We start from the raw sequence: 19,361 nt of genomic DNA on the forward strand, positions 1-19,361 counted from the left end.
CCAGTATTGATCTCTGGGATACACCACTAGTGACTGGTCTCCCACTGGACTTCATGCCATTGATCACAACACACTGAGCCCAGCGGCTCAGCTAATTTTCAGTTTCCACTATCTAGTCAGTGCTTCATCAGTTTCTTTATGAGAATGTAATGGGAAACAGCATCAAAAACATCACTAAAATCAAGATAAGCAACAACTACTGCTCTCCAGTAGCCAGTAATCTCATTGCAGAAGGCTCCTAGGTTGATCAAACATGATTTCCTCTTTACAAATCCCCTGTGATCCCCCCCAAACACCTTTTTGTCCTTCATTTATTTGGCAGTGATTTCCAGAATGGTGCGTTCCACCAGTTTCCCAGGGATTTAGGTGAGGCTGACTGGCTTGTAATTTTCTACATCCTCCTTTTTGGCCATCTTGCAGTCATGAGTTAGATTTGTTTTCTTCCAGACCTCAGGAATCTCTCCTGACCACATGACCTTTCAAAGGTAGTCAAGAGTTGCCCCACAGTGACATTGGCAAGCTCTGTCAGCATTTGTGCGTGCATCCCATCAGGTCCTCTGAACTTCTGTAAGTCTTGATTAAATGTTCCCTAACCTCATCCTTCTTTACCAACAATAAGTCTTCCTTGCTTCAGACTACCCACTGATCTCTCAGCTCTTGCATATTTATTATTTACATTTGAGTTTAATCAGGAGCTTCTTTTTTATCCCTGGGGGCATCCTGCCACCTTTGCCTGATTTCCTGTTTATGGGGACTGAATCTTGAGCTTGTAAAAGGCAATCTTTGAAAACCAACCAGCTGTCCTTTGCCCCTCCTCTTCAGGATCATATCCCAAGGAAGTCTTTAAAAAATAAGTTTTCTGATTACATGATTGACATCTGTATAAGATACATTAGCAGATCCTATATTAAAGGAAATAACAGACTCATAGACCTGATGTGTTTAGAAGGAGTATTGCTTTGGCTGGAAGGAGTTGCACTTCACAATTGTGTAGGATTGTATTAGAATTCTTTAGGAGCACTGACAGCATGCAGATAAAGCACTGATTGATATGTTCCCTTAGGGTTTTCCAAAGGTATTTGAAAAATCCTTCACTGCAAACTTTTGAAAGGTATTAAGCAGCCACATTTAGGAGAGAAAATCCTGCACTGGATAAGTCAAAAGAGAGGCACGGGCATAAAAAGTAAAGTGTCAGTTCTCTCAGCTAGAGAAAGTGTCCACTGGTGTTTCAGGGGATCCTGTACTGCCCAGCACATCCATAAATGAAGTGCAAGAGAGTGACCCATAAGATAAACAAATTTGTTGATGGTGGAGTTATTTTGGACGTTAATTACAAGGGCCAGCTACAAACTGGCAGAAAGAAACTCAAGGTATATGCACATAAAGAGAGGCAAGCTCATCACATAGAACCAGGGATTCTGAGCTATTAGGGTTGAGATGTTTCTTGATTAGTATTAACTCAGAGCTCAATAGCAATCAAAAAACCCTCAAAACAAATCAAACCTTGAAGTTACTAAAACTAGAGACCATCATTATTATAACAGAGTATGATGTGTCTACATCTTGAATGCTGTGCAGAGTTCTCTCTCACTCGCTATCAAAAGAGAACCCTGAAAAATTGACAGAGACATCTGCAGAGCTGATTATACTTCAAGAGTGGGTCTTGGCCATCCAGTATCATTCTGTCAAGTACAACAGAGAATTTGAAGGGTGCTTGATTTTTCACAGAGACTCAAGTAGCACTTGCTGATGCTGAAGGATCATTAAGGAAAAAATAACAGTTTTCTAGCAGTATAAGCAACCAGCTACCTAGATTGGCAAAATAAATACAACACATAAGCATCTAGGAACTACTAACAAACTTCAATTCCATTTTTTATTATATACTTTTGAAAACTGGAGAACCACTTCTGTTTCAGGCTTGATGTTAAAATGAGGCATGTCAATTGGCTTTATCTAACATTTTATCTTAGATGCCCTCAGCTAATCATTTCAAAAGGTAACTGACTTATCATAATAACTTCTTTAAGATATCTTCTTTATTAAAATAAGTTATGCTACACACAAAAAAAAAGTTCTGGTTCTATAGCATAATTATTTTGACAGAGAAAACATGGGAGATATTTTCCAGGATTCACCTTAGGTTTTTTGATTCCAGCCAGCATTTTATAGTTCCGCTTAAGGGGGATGGAAGACCAAGAAATAGTTAAGCTTAGATATGCTTTATAAACCATTAATTTCAATTACCAACCCAAATACCATAAAGACCTACAGAATCATCTCAAATTCACATAGTTGCTCATTTCCAGGATTTCACGGGGCTAAGAACAGATGTGTGTCAGAAATCAGGAAACTGGCTCAATTCCTTGGGGATTTTTTTTTCCAGAATGGAAGCAAGGGGGAGGAAGGGTAAAGAAGAGAAACAATTTGACTGAAACATCACTCTTTCTCCTGTCTTAAAAAGAAGCAGAGTCTTTGAGCAGAATGGCAATATCAGCTACAGCAGTTGGCCTCTGATAAGGGCTCAGATGTACAATTATCAGTTCTGATAAATCATGGATCAGAGCTCTTTGTCATCTGCATTGCCTACAGCACTTCCTTTCCCAGACACATTACAGCCAGATTAGGAAAGATAGTAGATAAGACATAAGCAGTGCAGAGGATAGTTCAACAGCGAACACTCTGAGTACCAGCAGAGTATCATTATTACTGCTTTAAGCAAGCTTCCTTTACAGTACTTCCAGTATCTTGTCTAATACTGACCCATGCATTATGAAGCACAAATAATCCTCCCTTTACCAATAATTTTTCCCCGATTTTTTTATTTTTCTAACTCACCCTGTACCTCAAAAACTTGGTAACTTTCTGCTCTACACAAGATGCTCTTACAATGCTTCAGATATTAAAGTCTGCAGTGTCCCAGCTAGCAAGTTGCAACTAACACCTCCCTCGTAGCAGGGAGGTCTTATAAAAGTACAGGTTGTTAATGTATCTTCTTACTCTTGATAGCCTTAGACTGGCAAAAAGTTTCCTTATTTCAAGATGTATATCAGCAGTTCACATTTTCCATATCAAAAGCAGCATACTTACTGGAATTAAGTACATCCAAGAACAAGGGAAAAAAAACCCCACTGACACTCTGTATTTATTTTTCTGCATTCACTGATTTGCGATACATACTCATTCTTTGGTAAATAGAGAGGAAAAGCTCAAATGCACAACCCAAGCTAGTGAAGAACTACTCATATCTGACATTTTGAAAATACTGAAAGGTATTACATATAAAGAACCTTCCAAAAGCAGCTCCTTAGCCCCTTTTTTTCTACTTCACTTACTTAAAACCAACTATTTTTTTGCACATCACATTCCCCAGTTTCTCCCTGAGCAAGACAGCACACAACAGATCAGACTGAAGAAGTTGTATCTGCCAGCATCTTGATCTTGTGTCTATTCCCTCCCAAGGTAAAAGCCCACAGTTTTATTAAATCTCTTTATTTATAGTCTTCTTATATCAAAACAGTTTGGGTTTGTTTTTTTTTAGTACAAAAAAAACCAGCAACAAAACCTTTAGAAACACACAGGGGCTAAATTAATTATGTTCAGAGAAAGGGTTAAGGAAAAGAAAAGTTGACAAAATAAATTTAAAGTGTCCCGAGTTTTCCTAGAGATTCTGTTTGAGGGCCCTGAGGCTGGGAAGCAGCTGGGCTGCACTCAGGCGCTCCTCTACACTGGCCTTCCAGCAGCAGCTAATAATACTTTGGAGTTTCTGGCCCAGTGGTGACTCGTGGAAAATAGCAGCAGCCAGTGAAGGGCGTAAGTTGTAGGCTACCACAGCGTAGAGCACGTACTGCCGCTCTCCCAGGTAGGGCTGCTCCCGCATGACAATTTGCCAGAGCGTGATGGCAAACGAGTAGATGTCTGCTTTGGCAGTGACCCTCTCCCCCTTGAGGAGCTCAGGGGCACGGTGTGTGTATGTGCCCCCTTGCTGGCAAACATGGGGACTGTGGGACAAGCCCTCCTCCAGTTTCTGGGAGCACCCAAAGTCTCCAATCTTGCACACTCCCTGCTCAGTGATAAAGATGTTTGCAGGCTTCAGGTCCAAGTGCACAATGTCCTGTGAGTGGAGAAAGGCTAAGCCAGTCATGATGTCACAAGAATAGCACACAGTCTCTTCCATGCTCAGGGCCTTCCTTCCACATCCTCCTTCATCATCCTCACCCTGTCTCCACGCCTCACCAGTGCCATAAATCACATGGTGCAGGGTGATGCTGCCCACATACTCCATAATGATGGTGCCCAGGCTGTTCTCGCTGGCTGGGGCACACGTGCTGGCAGCCACCACACGTACCACATTATCATGCTGTAGCCAGGCTACGTTCAGCTCAGCCCAGAAGCTCTGTCGCGATGCCAGCCGGTTTTTGCTGCTTTTCTTCACCTGCTTTACAGCCACGGTTGTACCATGGTAGGTAGCTTTGTAGACAGAACCAAAGCCCCCAGAGCCTATGGGCTGCAGGAGGCAGAGTTGCTCCCAGTCAATAGAGCACCAGGCCAGGCGTGGAGGCAAGCGGCGAGTCCTGACTGAAGGAGTTCCCCCCAAAAAGCTTTTGCTGTCTTTGCCAGGGATAACTAAAGGGCTGCTGCAGGGACGCAAATCTGCAGAGGGGGAATACTCAAAAGAAAGAAAACAATTAAGAGGAATAGGTGATGGCATAATAAGATGGAGAAAACCAGAGGCAGTTAATAAGACAGAAGACTAGAAAAATTTCCCCAACAGAAAGGACTCTACAGTGCCTTCCAAAGCCTTTTATCCTCCCTTCACCATTCTCCCTCCCATTCCCAAATGAGCTGCATCTGTCTCAACTAGCTGAACCAAATCAGTCTCACCTGGAAACATTCTTCTCCAACCCTGAAGCAAATCTCTAGAAAGTCAAAGCAAGCGGATTTAAAGCTAAAAAGTTAATAACTCATAAGTATTTCACATCATTTCTAATCTCAAAAAGAAAGATGTTCTGCCCATTGAATGTCTCTAGCTAAATGCCCCAGGAGTTAATAATGCATTTCACCATGACTCCAGGCAGGAATGATCAGCATCAGGTGCATTAAACAGCTCAAAGTCTTTGTCAGTGGAAGTAAATGAAATGGTGAGTGCTAACGTTTGATGAGGCTACAGCAGGCATAACTAAATATAAATGTGTGTTTGTAGAAACCTACCCCTTCAACATGACTGGGACAAATGGACTGGTTTGGCTGCTCAGTTCTGCCCATGCAGGACAGCAACCTTAACAGCAGCATAAATACAAATGATTGCTCTGTATCATCCTTTGGATATAGTAACTAGAATTATATATAAGTATTTGGTAATCTTCCCATCACACCTCATGCAGAGGTGTGTATTTTATTTCTGGATCCTCCTTTGAAAACTTACTGCTGAATTTACAGAGCTGTTCTGGCAGAAATAAAAAAAAAAACAATATGTAATTTCGCCTTGGTGTTTCTTCACAGGGGCTTTTGGAATTTTGACCCTGCTTTCACATATTCACAGTGGTCATTCTAACTGCCATAGTGTTTGGTACCTGCTGTACTGCCCAGGGATCAGAGCACACTTATGGAACCTATACAGCTAACGGCTTTTGAATATTCCAGTAAGTAACTTTCTGTACATGTTGACAAGCATCTTGGAAAGACTGGGCCTCATTTCCCACCTCCTCACCCTTCAGAACCTTCCTCTGGATGTCAGCTTTGTTGGTGTGGATTCTGCCATGGGACCTCAAAGACTGGCAGTGCCTGTTTCTCCAGAGTTTACCTCTGGGCAGTACTGGCTCTGCAGGCAGTTCCTGCAGAGTCTTCCTGGTGTTTTCTGTTCTCTTTCTTTTGCTTCTGTGGATAAGATGCAGCACAGGTCACCGAGGGAGGTTTCAGGGGTACTCAGAACATGTGCAAGTAGAACTGGAGTGTTCTCCACCTTGAGATGGATTCAGTTGCTCACCTCAAGAGGCAAACCTGATGTCCAAAAGGCATCTTCTGATCCTACTTGAACTCTAGAGGGTGAATTCATTCCGTAGTAAATCAGTGATGGAGATGTGCCCCAGTACTGACACTATCAGTAGAAATTTGTCACAGCAATTCACAGGGAAGCAAGCCTGGATCAGAGATGAGTATGAATGGGAAATTTGGGTTATCACCTGGCAGTGTGTGAGACAGACAGGCAGTGAAAGAACTGACAAACAGGTGCTAACAGAAGTTGTTACCAAGGGAGAGTGCAAAGACTTAAGCATGGCAAAAGGCCTCTCAGTGGCCCTGGGTATGACAGTTCCTGCAGATGAGACTGGTTGATAGCACAAGGCTCTTCTTTCCTGGCCCCTCCCAGAAGAGACTCTAACAGTTCAAGAGGCCCCTGGACCCCTCAGGTGCTATCAAACCCTGTGAGCTTTCTTTGTACAGTACAAGCCAGCCAGGTAATATACCCTGTTGCTGCCTGCTCCTTGGAGCAGCTCTCTGGTTTGAAGCACTGCTCAACATCAGTTACACAGGGTTGTTTGGGGGTGGGGGGAGGACCAGAGGATCTTTAGTGTATTTACTTTCCTTTTCTGAGCAGCACTGTGACATTATACTTGTAAATAAAAGTCTTCACTTCCAGTCTTTGCAGAGAATGTTTTCTATGCAGGTGAGCTGTGATGGAAACAAAAAGCTGCAGAAAGCTGATGAAACTACATGGAAGACAGGAAAGATTTTTATGCCTCTTTTCTGAGTACTATTAGGGCTCCAATTCTTCAATGGGCTTCTCTGCCAAATAGCATATAAAAGCACCAGAAAGACATTTCTGCTCTGAATTCTCCAAGAACTTAAGCCTGTTTTCACCAGGTTAAGCTGGCAGTGAAGTTCAAAGGGCAAGTTGGTTGTGGGAGAGGCACAGGTAGAAGGATGCGTGGATGAAGAGACCTGTTAAGCTGACAACTATAGCAGCATATCTGATGATTCAGAATGCTATAGAACACAGCAGTAAAATCTATGTTCATAAAACAGAGGGTTAGAATTAGGGTTGTTTCCAAATTTCTTTGATTGAAATCTCATTCAGAAGGGTATACCAGACCTTCCATATTACTATTTCCAAACTTTATGTCCACTTCTTTCAGTTGTCCCTTTGTTGATAATCTTCCTGTTACCCTTTTCTGCTAGAAACCTTTCTGTTTTGCCCCTGTCATGGCAGACACGTTGTATTGTTCTCAGGGAATAAACTGAATTTTTGAACAGGAACTGTCTTAATGTAACTTACTGTCTTGTCTCAGACTTATTGCTGTGGACCAAAGCAAGGGAACATCCAGTGTCTTTCAATGTGAACACAATTAAATCAGATCAAAATGCAAAGAGGCTTTTATTAAGAATAAAGATTATTTTCCTCTAATCCATTAATGACTTGGCCCAGTGACATCACAGGAGGTACAACTGCTGTATGACATCCTTGCCATGCTTCACAGCCTCGTTTAGCTCCAGCATTACCACAGGCTGGAGTAGGGAAACACAGCAAGGCCTAGGGAGCCAGCTGCTGGGGACAAGGTGCCCCTTCCCTACCAGCCAAGAGCTCTTCCCCAGGAACCCACAGCAACCTCCAACCACACTGTTTCCACTGCACTGCTATTTCCACAAGGAAAAAGGAAGCTGTAGGAACCAGAAGTCACCAGCAGAAAATGCAACAGGAACTTTTACAAGTGACAAGAGGGAAACACACAGTCTGTGTCCCATGGGCTGCAATATGTCACAACTACAATAACGTGCAGCAGCGATGATTTTGTTCCAAGCTTGTGTATTTCTGCAAGTAAAACATACCTGTGCATCCAGTGCTGCAATAGCTGCCCAGCCTAATCTGTGCTTCTGGCTGAGAAGGTATACAGAATCAGTCTCGCTCAGTTCCTCCATTTATATTTCACTTGTTTATCAGGAATATAGAAACTCTTTGTTTGCTGTCGTTAGTTACTACTACTGTTTGTCCGGTCATTGGACAGGAGAAGTCAGGCCCAATACCAAGGGCTCTTTTTAAAGGGCTGATATGGATGTAACACAGGACACATACCAAAAACCAGAGTTTCATTTTGATCGAGGTGCATTACTCTTGTGGTTAACAGCCAAAGTTTTGTCTAAAACAGGTGAAGGACAGAACTGGGAATTGGAACTGTTTTCAGAGAGTTCAGGAGTATATATCCTTCTCCATAATCATTACTTTATTTTTTTGTACATTTGGTTGGTGTACCATATAACAAACCCATGAAGGCTTGGCCGTCCAGAGGCTCCTAAGAACTGCTTTACAATACACTGTGTTTCTAATAAGGTACTTTGTAATCTTGCTAAAGGAGACAAATGTAGCTCCTCAGGACTTAAATTACAGTCCTACTCAAAGCAAGACAGTTCCTTTGCCTGTGCCTTCATGACTTCTGAGAGGTTTTCTTCTCTGTTTCAAATAAAAGTTTTCTTTTTCCTCCATTTACTGTCACTCCCTGTGACCTCAGTTTGGGATTTGATGATGAACGTACAATCTCCTTACACACACAGTGTTTCATGGTCCAAGCGCTGCTTCCAGTCACAACTCATAGATCTCAAACGATATTCAGAGTTGCCTGAAAGGAGTTCTGATATTATCAATTGCACAGGTGTAAGTGATACCATTATCTGAAACCAGTCCCTACAAGGCTTTCTCTGAAGATAGGCCACTGATTAACCACTTTTTTTTTGTTTTTTTTTTTTTTTTAAACACTAAAAACACAAACCAGAAAAGAATTGAGTTCATGTTTCAGAGTTTGGCTGTTTTGGTGAGACAAATGACACCTTGGAACAGCAAATATAAGCAGGTTTTCCTTAAAGCAGTGAGAAGTAAACCCAAATGCAAAGAAAAAACACATCTGCAAGAGCTGTGATGTTATTATACTGCTGAGACATAATAATAATAAATATTTTAAAAGGTTAAACCCTAGTTTATAAATAATAAGATCAAGTTTCAAACACACATTGCCAAACAGCTGCTTGATGCTTTTTTTCCTTCACAGAAAGGTTACTCCATGCATTCAAGAACATGAAGCAAAGGCTCTCCTTACCTGAACACACTGAGGTTTTAACTGGAGACACTGGCAAGGCAGGTGAGGTTTCACAGATAATTTACTGGGGCCTCAGTGACCAAAGTGGATCAGGGATAACAATCTGGGATCTGCTGCTGTAGATTAATATCACAGTTTCAAAAGAGTACCTTGCAAGAAGCTAAGAGAATCTAAACTTAGGGATACAGACAATGAAATGTGACATACAGGCTGTCACCCACAGCAATATTTTCTGGCCATGCAAAGACAGACACCTATGCTGGCAAGTTGACTGTTGTCATGTGGCAGGCAATTTCAGTATTTTCAGCCAAATGGTCCAAGATGGGTTTTGCAGTCTTGCCCCTTGGAGCAAAGCTGACTTTGCTGGGTCACAGGGAGATGCCAAATATAGTAGTGGAATATGGGACTTGTAGCTTAAGGACTACAAAACAGCTTCAGTGCTTAATGAGAAAAATTAATCACATACAGCAAAGGGCCCAAGGAGGTAATGTTAGTGCTAGTCTAGTGCTGGGAGGCTGCTGCCTTCCCAGGTACATAGATCTAATGCTGATGCCTAGGACTGATGCATAAAGGGGTCAGTCTCTCCCAGTAGCTTGCACAATCCCATTAACACAGATCATGCCCAGCCCTGTGACTGTATATTAAATACACTGCCATAGCAAATGTCGTGGTTTCCTGCAAATACCACCTCTTTGCAGAGTTGTAGAGGGGAAAGGGCAAGAGGATCAGCCAAATTTGGTGGCTCTGAAATGATGGCCTGGCTACTCTGGTGGGCCATAGCAAATTCTCAGAGGCTGCTGTAAGTTAAAGGGTTTTAAACCTGACTGATTAAAATGGGTTATACAGTTCAAGTACATTGTTGCAATTCATAAATTTTCATCAGTGAGTAAGCAGAAGCTTCTTGTAAAAATACTGAAGAAAAATACGCCTAAACTGAAGAGAAGAGAGCACATTAAACTATGGGACAACCCTGTAATACTTTATTGGCATAAGGAGCCAGACAGTGACGAAATAAGAGGAGACAATTTTCAGGTGAGGACAGACTTCAGAAAGTTTGCGAGTTTAGTCTGTATTTATTTGTCATGAATGTTTGATATTTGATATTCCTATGTTACATCTCAGACATTGCTCACTTATGGCATGCCCCTTAATCATACAGAGCCTGTATTTTTATTTTCAATGTAAGTACTTGTGAGGGAACTTAAGGATCTACCCATGACCATGTGTGAAACAGTTTAATATAAAAGCCAGTAAGCCAGTTGAGTTTAATTTCAGAGGCACAGCCTACAGAACTTTTCTGCTGAAATTGTATCTAGTACTACACAAGGACAGCTGACAAACACCTTTCTCGTGGGAGTCTGTGCACCCCTTAGATAAATTGCTGTCTCTCATAGATTAATCAAGTATTTGGAAGAAACTCTTCCAGCTTGCATGGGAAACCACACACTGTGTTAACTAGGGGATACTTTAACAAACAGCAGGATTCACTTTGGACTTGTAAAACACAAACACTTAAAACATTTTGAAGTAAGCCAAAACAAAATAATTTATCAAGTTTTTCATCTTACATTGATACTTTCCCATGCATACATTCATACATATCCACATGTACACACAAATGTAGATATATATATACACACACACACATACATACACAAAAGTTGAAGCAGCGTACTGATTTTGAGAGGCTATGACTATTCAGGTTCTCTGTGTTACTTAACACACATCAAGCAGCGATCTGACTGATTTATATGAAAATCACACTAAGTCATTCTTCTTTTTACATTGCACTTCGGTGCAACAGTAAGAATCAGTCCCACGGGTAAACTATCAAGGGATCAATTCAAATGATTTCCAGCTCAGCCATAGACTGCATTACCATAGTCATGTTTTCAGACTGCTCAGCCAATAGCTGATGTCTCTTCAGCTCTATCTGAGGCAAACTAGCTTTATAGCTGATGGGTTTATGATACAAGTATATCTGAACAAGACAAGGTTGTGCAATGATGACACTGAAGAACTGCTCATTGTATTTTTTACAAATACTTACTCCTCTGAAAATGTTAATTTCCTAAGGACACACAGGTCATTACAACAAATAAACAGAATTATATAAAGATAAAAATACCAGGCAAAATGTTACACCTTTATTAGGAGTGGAGAAAGTTTATACTGAATTACCTGGGACATAGCACATAAGCAGGAACTTGAAATCTCACGCAGCAGTTAATCTTCCAATACACTTCTCAAACTATTAATTCAGACAAAATTTTGCAATAGAGTTTATCTTGCTGTGCTACTTGCTGCCTGTTTGTGATCACCAACCCTTGCTGTGCCAACTACGGCAGCTGCCACTTTGTAAAACTTACTTTCTATCCGATTTAATACAATGTTTTGATTTGAAAAGCGGGGAAGCCAACAGCATGTAGCTGCTTAGTTCTTGCTAGTTCAGCAGTAGCTCTGCGTCACAGTTTTGGATTTCTCTGTCAAGAAACAGTCTTTATCCTAGGGCATGCTTATCTGTGGGAAGGAAAAGAAGGCATGAAAAGTGAGGGAGAGTGAAGGGGAAAACTAGCATAGTCTTACTCTTCCACTCCTGAAGGACTGTGAGACAGGTATAGAGGATACTGAAGGACCATTGTTCTGTACTTTCTTATGCGAGTTTTGGAAAGGGGAGGTTACACAAAAGAAAGAAGGGAAGATGCCTGTGGCTCTGAATTTAACAAAGAAACTCTGGAAAGACTGCAGCAAGAGATCTCTGGATAACACAGATATCATCTGTGCAATCACATTCCACTTACTACAGGGGCTGACAGAGTTTCTAGAGGGTTTCCAGAGGCTGTCCATTTGGAAGGAGGACAGGTTAAATAGTAACGGTGGGTGAGACCAGCTATGATGGGATGGTTTTCTCTCGAGGGGTTGTGGGCGAGGGTGTGTGTGTTTGTGGGTGGCTATAAATGGTTTTGCAGAGCATTTATTAACGCAGAGCATCTGTAGAGCTCTTGACCCTCAATATAACAAGGCCAACCCTCTCAAACAAGTTAGAAACCTGTGGTACAGAAGTAATAAGTCAGCTCAGAGGAAAGGGGTAGGTAGGGATTACAAGAAAGGAAAGACGTCTGCATATGGAGAAGGTAAAAGCCAACAACTCTCTCTACAATCATTTCTCTCATACTGGGTTACAGCAACAAATCTAAAAAGTCAAGACTTAAAAAAGAGGGGAACTCAAAAGCAGGGAAACACAGACAAGGCTGAAGATGTTAACAAAATATGTTCCAAAAAGCAATGAAATGTGAAATGCTAGTCTTTTACTTTCCTGTCAGACAGTCTACGCTAGGGAACAACGGCACGGAATGAGCAGAGAGGCAACTTTCTGCAGTTGTGTGCAGGCTGCTTGTCTGGCTGCGAGGCACCTCTTCCCCCACGCATTACAGTCTGACTTCTTCGGCACTGTCATGGGCAGATGGGAGAACTATGGGATCAAAGCAAGGGAGTTTCTCCTGGAAATATTGCAGAGAGAAACCCTCTGGCATGCTTAGCACATGCCACATCCTTAAAGTCTGTCCTGTAAACCATAACAATCGATGTAAATGATTTGGATTAATCTGAAACAATAAGACAATCACTCACCTATGTCTCCCAAATGAGTGGTCCCACTACAGAAATCCCACACTCACCTTCCAGTGTCTCACAGCATTTCAAAGTGTAATTTGATGGCAAGTTCAATTGCTTCCTTCAGTTCAGATCTGTCTTGTCACAGACACAGTAGCATCATCCCATTTGTTCCTTGGTGAAATCATGAAACACGGATATTTGTGCTTTAATATTTTCTGAAAAACTGACATTTTACCAGTCATAAATTGGAAAGACAGTTCCGCTTTGCAAACTCAGAATAGCTACACCCAGCAAAACTGGATGTATTCTGTAATTACTTACTGTAATCCCAAACACGCAGATCAAGATTAACTATTGAAATGCCAGGCATAAGTTATTCATTAACTAAAACCATTCTGTAATTTTATTGATATATTTTGTGGAGTTCACATATTTTTGTACAGCAAACATAACACTGTAGGCCACAAGAAGCTGCAGCACTATTGTTTAATAGCAGCAAGGTATATTTTATAATCAGGGTATGTGGACAATAAATAGTCTGTTTCTTTGGATGTGAGTGTTTAAAATGAAGTTCTGCTGCAGCTTCATAATGTGATTGCTATTTTACAGAGCTTATACACAAAAATATATATGCAATCTTTTTGTCTATATTTTATACAAATACAACAGTAGTTTGTGAATACATTTTAAAGTACATATACATGATAAGCAACTCAATTTCCCATATCACAGGATAGCAAATTTTAAATGCAAGAAACATATACAAATTCAGTCTGGAATGCAGGGTTTTCTGTGTTCTTTTTTTTTTTCTCTATTTTTTGACTCAAAATTTTTATCATTAAAAACATTTTAGCAAACAAGTCCAAACAATTTTTCCCCTAGCTAAAAATATAATTTCAGCAATCTGACTCAGGTTAGGGTGTGTCATCATTCCCCAATATACTTTTCCCAGTTTTTGTCTAAAACCAAAGGCTTTTAATAATATATAGTATGTTCTTCACTCCACACCATATAAAAAGCCCGCATTTAACATTAACTAGCAGTCACCTATTTTTGTGAAAAAGAGCTAGGCTTGTCAGCGTTTAAATTTGCATGTCCAAAATTTTACTTTTGCAAGTGCATATGAATACATTGTGGTGTTGCACAAAGTTCATTAATGACAAATTAAGTCACAGTATAAAAATATATCATACAACTATAGGTCTAGTATAGTCCTCTTTTTCTATGGGTAAAAATACATCTGAATGAGACAGGGAGGTTTGTAGCACCATGAGAGGAGTTGTATCCCAAGTTACATTAGCAGCATGATCCAATATAACAATATTGCAGGAGTGTTTCTGAGGAGATAAACATTCACTCTGGTTCAACTGTACCACTGAAGCTTATACTGAAAAGTGTTTACATATGATTAGCAATAGTTCTGTGTCACTTCCAGGGCTAGATAACTGTTATCAAAAGACACTGCCTTCCAACAAAAGTAAGACACCCTTATTGCATAAAAGCTTTGGGACTACCCAAACACATTTTGAACTACTGTGGCATTACTTGTAAGTTGAGCATGATGCTAAGTAAGCTGTGGTTTTAACTGTACACTGGGAGGATGCAGGATGGGCAGCTAAGCCTATAAGGTTTACTACATACCAGAGAAGTACATATATTTCAGAGGCTTATCTATAGACTGAGAAGAATACAGGAGAAGCTGCTAAACCAGTGTATGAGACAGACATAACAAAGGATGCAATCCTGCTGCCCTTGACGTTTACGGATGCAGGATCAGGCCCTAAGTTAACTTCAGACAGCAGCATAGCAATGATAGGATATGATAAAAAAAATCTGTATCAAATACTGCATGTTAAACATTTTTGACATAGTTTACCATCCAGAACTCCAGAGGACACAGTTTGCAAACGGAGAGGACAAACTCCTATTTGTTTTTGACTGGTATTCAAAATGGCAGTAGAAGACAGTGTAGTTTGAAACATGTAAACCTAGTAAAAACCATTGTAAAACCCTTAAGAAAGACACACTGGTTCTGTGCAATATAGCAAATTGATAAGAAAACACTGTAAAAATGTACCTGTTTAAAATTACAATGTCTACCATTTTGTACACAAAGCATTATACCAAAGGCCTACATATATGTAATCTAATGGCACTTGAAACAAATTATAATAAAAGGTTTTATAATAAAAAGCATAACCTGTAAGAAATTTTCTTAAAAGGTTTAGGTTTTCTTTTTGAAAGTGCTATATCTTGTAATATGTGTAACATAGAGGTTGACCAAGCTTTATTTTAAAAAATATTGGCCTATAATACAAGTTTAGCTCACTAGGCAAATGATCCTGAAAATATGTACTCTTAACATTCATTATTAGCTTAATAAAGCAATCAGCTCTGGCTCATGTTTCAGTCAGTATATGGTTTTTAAAAACCGCTACTGCCAAATTAACAATAAATCACTCTATTCCACAATTTACTACTAAATAAAGCACAAGCAACAAGTACACAAAAATATATATATTTAAAAAAAAAAAAAAAAAAACAACAAAAACCAAAACCAAAACAACCTTACTAGAAGTTTAGAAGTTGCACAAAGAGTGGTGCATGATCAGCCAGCCCTCCCCCCTCCCACCAAGAATCCATCTGAAATAAAAAAACCAGAGTTTAAAAACTGATGGTTTAGTAGTGGCCAATATTGACTCTGCCTAAGTGATGCTCAAAAGCACTCGGTGGCGGTGGTATTGCTTACAGGGTCAGTCTGCTTCCACATTACCCTACATCCTAGTTCAGCTGCAAACATGCCGGGTGCATCCACCCACTGAAACCCTGACTGAATGAGGTTCAATATCTTGTCTGAGGTCCCTATTTCTCAAGTGAAATGTACATCTAACTCCAAAGGGAAATGTCAATCCCTTTTCAGGAAGCTAAGGCACAAATGAAGAAGTAGTAAGGGTTCTGGCTACACAGTAAGAAACAGGTGTTGGCAAAGTGTCTGTTGGGTTTTGTTTTCTAATGAAGTCTTTTGGCAACTGAGACTGATAAACAGTGGCTACAGATTGGAAATTTGTGAGCCAGAGGCTACCCAGGATGGGCAGTGCTGCCTGGTTGCACTGCTGGGCCAGCTGCAGGATGACAAGCACTTGCAGCTTTCCTCTACTGCAGGGAGAGTTGCAGATGCTTGGCTCCACACGGGACATAACCCACTGGGGGAATTAAGTCCATTTATCTTCATCTCAGATTGATTAAAAAGATTGAGAATAAACCCAAGTTTTTTCTAGATGCATTATAGTTGCTCATTTAGACTAAAGTTACATTCGGTTGCATTCACTTTGTGCTCTGTTCATGTTTTTTTTCTTTCCGTTAGAAAAGTGAAGGGAAAAAAAGCAATATTGAACAAATCATTCAACTAAAGATGTAAGTAAGTGAGCAATCTGTTTCACAGAAACCAGAAGAAGCAGTTGTGAAGCAGAGCTAAAAGCCCACTTTGAGATAACATGCTCCTAACCCCAAAATCTAGGAGTAGTTTGCAGAATTTCAAAAGGTATTTTCCTTATTAATACATCCTTATTTTAATGCCTTTGGAACACAAACACATTTATAAAAATGTTATCTTTCAGTAATAAAATTTAAATACACATATGTATAAAATAGTAAAACTACACCTGCATATTGCTCCTAGAATTAAAAAAAAACAGTAGGAGCTACTGATAAAACATCCGGAGCATGAGCTCCTTAAATGGGAGCAACTTTTGTTTCTGTGAAGTATATTTAGTTTAACCACTTAAAACCTTGTACGAATCCTCATTATTGTTTGAGAGATACTAATGTACTTGATTTCTATTTTTTAATTCCTTGTACAAAAATGACAAGGAAAATAATGTTATTGTTGAATTACAGCAAATCTAGTTTGCTCTTATGCATCACAGGGTTGGTTGTTTTTTTAGGTTTTTTTTTTTCCTCTTTTGGTTATTAGGGGTTGGGGAATAGAATATATTGCATTAGGTAAAAGTGGTGTAAGCAATATGCTTTTACTTCACTCCTAAGAGTCCTGTCTTTAAATCTTGGCAACGGGCAAAAAGTCCCTAACCAAGTACCCAGGTGTAGAAAGTGTGATTAACATCTAACTTGTTGCTTAGGAGGACATAACACACCATGTAACACAACTGAAAAGATCATTCCGATAAAAAAAAAATCCAAAACAAAAACCTGGTAGTTGCAAATTTACATTCACTCTCTGACTGCACACTAGTTTTTGAACTGAAAATAGATACACACTTTCTGGCTGGACTTGATCCACCCTTTGGTGGTGGCAGCTGGGAGAAGACTGATGCCTACAATGTGAATACACTACTGGAAGATTCCTATGCAGTACTCTTTCTATGCTACTAAAGAGAAAAATCAGCAAGTTAAGAATTAAAACAAAAACTGCGACAAAATATTCTGCATTACTACATTACAACACTTTTATATTTCAAGATCAGCCATTAATTTTGCCTGTTTCCCTATACCAGAGTCATAAAAGCACAACAACACAGTTCCAAATTCAACTTGAAACATTTGTCAACTAGGCAAGCAGAGATTCTCTGTTGAAATTCTATTCAGCCATAATTTTAGAGAAGTAATTTTTTTTTCTGTTATCCATAACAGGCCACAAAAATTTAAGCCAGAAAATGGCAAAATTCTTAACAACTTTTATAATGACTTCAATACAAGTCAAAATGCTGTATAAATGTACATGTGTATATATGGACTTCTATATATACACACACAAGTTTTCAGAAAAATCTGAATTCTATATTTATTTAAAAAATTTAGATTTGTCATTATAGAACAGGTCAGATGTGTCACCATTTGGGAAGAGGATTTGTTTGGAAATGGACTGGAGATTTTTTTTCCCAAATCTTCAGGAATATTTGTGATACATATTTTAACTGGATTATTTGCAAATAGTAAAATATATTAAAAGTTAAACGTGGCAGTTCTACCACTGACATCAACAAAATGGAATAACTGGTATGGTTAAAAAACTTCTAAAAAAAGGGATGAGTGTTGAGAGTTTGCTTGGGATGACTTTCTGCTGAACATTTTAAATGTGTAAATTGGCAGTGAATATGAAAACAATACAATGAGACTGTTTAAAAAAAAAAAACCAAAACAAAAACCAAAGTAAACACAGCTGAGAATAAACACTTTCAAAACATTTTAAAAAAGTTAATTTAAATTTCTTACTGGCTTCATGAGATTGGTACTGTACAAAAGCAGAGAATTTATAATGTCTTATAGTAGGCACTAAGTTAAAAATGGTCACCTAAGGCATTTCTACAAATAGACAGTAACAAGCCAGCTTTGTACATCCTATTGGAAAGCTTGATGAAATCGTGGTAGGGTGGTGGTTGTGCTTAGACTGCTTGTGAAAGCTGCTGATAATGAGTGCAGAGACCCAAGACCTATACTATTGCTAGGATCTTGTGGATCCTGGGTTTGTGGTGGAAGTTGAGTCATAGAAGAATGTGCCTCTTCTTGCGTATAACTCATTCCGAGGTTTCCCACTGAAACAGAAGGAGTATAGGGAGGGCCATTTACAGGTATGAAGTTGAACAGCTGAGAAAAGTCCAATGATGGGGCGTTTAGAGGTTCACTAATAGGAACAGAGCCCTTGGAAAGGGAAACTTCCCCAGACCCATCATCTAGTGGCCCTACTTGTGGATCCAGCCCTAGTTTTGATGAAGATGCTTGAGAATCCTGGGATGAAGAAGGCATACCACTTTGCAACTCCATTAAGTAACTTTCAATTTCCCCTTTCAATGGCTGTTCTTTTTCAGGCATAGAAATTGCGTATGAGGTAGTACCGAGCGGATATTTCAATGATAGCTGGTGAGAAGGGTGGACAGACTCCATATCTATTGGACAAGGCATTCCCAATGGTAACGATGTGGCAACCATTTGGTGTGCAGATGCAGAACTCTGCATGGACTGAATCTGAGTGTTGTAGAGATTTAATTGCAAAGTGTTTGTAAATGGCTTTGATGTCAGTTCACTGGAAGGTAAAGACATCACTGGAAGCAGCTCATCCTTAATAGGCACAGAAACATTGCAGGTAAAGGGATCTAGAAGGTCCATTGGCTCTGTTTTGACCTTCAGAAGTTCTTGGTTGTGACTTTTCTTCATGTGGCGTGTGAGGTGATCCTTCCGCCCAAATCTCTGTGCACAGTATTGACAGAGGAAGTCCTTTCTTCCAGTGTGCACTACCATGTGTCTGCGGACATCCTTTCGGGTGTAGAACCGACGATCACAGTGTTCACACTGGTGTTTTTTCTCCTTCACTCCACCCGATGACTTGCCTGCATGAGTTTTTAGGTGCTCCAGCAGCACTCCTGTGCTTTCAAAAGTCTGCAAACATACCTTACAGGTGAGGTCACCACTTGTTGCAGCATGCAAAGCCAGGTGACGTTTGAACCCAAGCTTGGTATTGTAGTTCTTTCCACATTCTTCACACTTAAAGGCCTCTTTGTTGGGATTGTGTGTATGTAGGTGATTCTTTAGGTGATCTTTTCGGTGAAACATTTTCTCACAATAATTACACTTGTGGGTTTTCTCAGGAGAATGAGTAGCCATATGCCTTTAAACACAGATATATTCTGTAAGTAATTATTTTGATCAAAA

The 19,361-nt window shown here is 39.9% G+C and overlaps 2 protein-coding genes across 5 annotated transcripts in view; both read right to left on the reverse strand.

Moving 5' to 3' along the window:
- Positions 1–1,169: 1,169 nt before the first annotated feature.
- Positions 1,170–8,890, reverse strand: MOS (MOS proto-oncogene, serine/threonine kinase). The gene has a single exon (XM_027638514.1). The coding sequence runs from the start codon at positions 4,709–4,711 to the stop codon at positions 3,662–3,664; it is 1,050 nt and encodes a 349-aa protein (XP_027494315.1). The 5' UTR covers positions 4,712–8,890; the 3' UTR covers positions 1,170–3,661.
- A 13-nt stretch (positions 8,891–8,903) lies between these two features.
- PLAG1 (PLAG1 zinc finger) overlaps positions 8,904–19,361 on the reverse strand; it is a 55,418-nt gene continuing 44,960 nt past the window's right edge. For 2 of the 4 annotated variants that reach the window (XM_027638513.1, XM_027638511.1), the window contains one exon: positions 8,905–19,317. In XM_027638513.1, the coding sequence (XP_027494314.1) occupies positions 18,054–19,313 (1,260 nt within the window). In that variant the 5' untranslated portion in view covers positions 19,314–19,317 and the 3' untranslated portion in view covers positions 8,905–18,053. Of the gene's footprint in view, positions 19,318–19,361 lie in introns of all 4 variants that reach the window. The other 2 variants (XM_027638512.1, XR_003526861.1) reach the window with 2 other exon arrangements.

This window comes from Corapipo altera, unplaced genomic scaffold, assembly GCF_003945725.1.
Source record: "Corapipo altera isolate COAL_440 unplaced genomic scaffold, ASM394572v1 49, whole genome shotgun sequence".
Classification (NCBI taxonomy): domain Eukaryota; kingdom Metazoa; phylum Chordata; class Aves; order Passeriformes; family Pipridae; genus Corapipo; species Corapipo altera.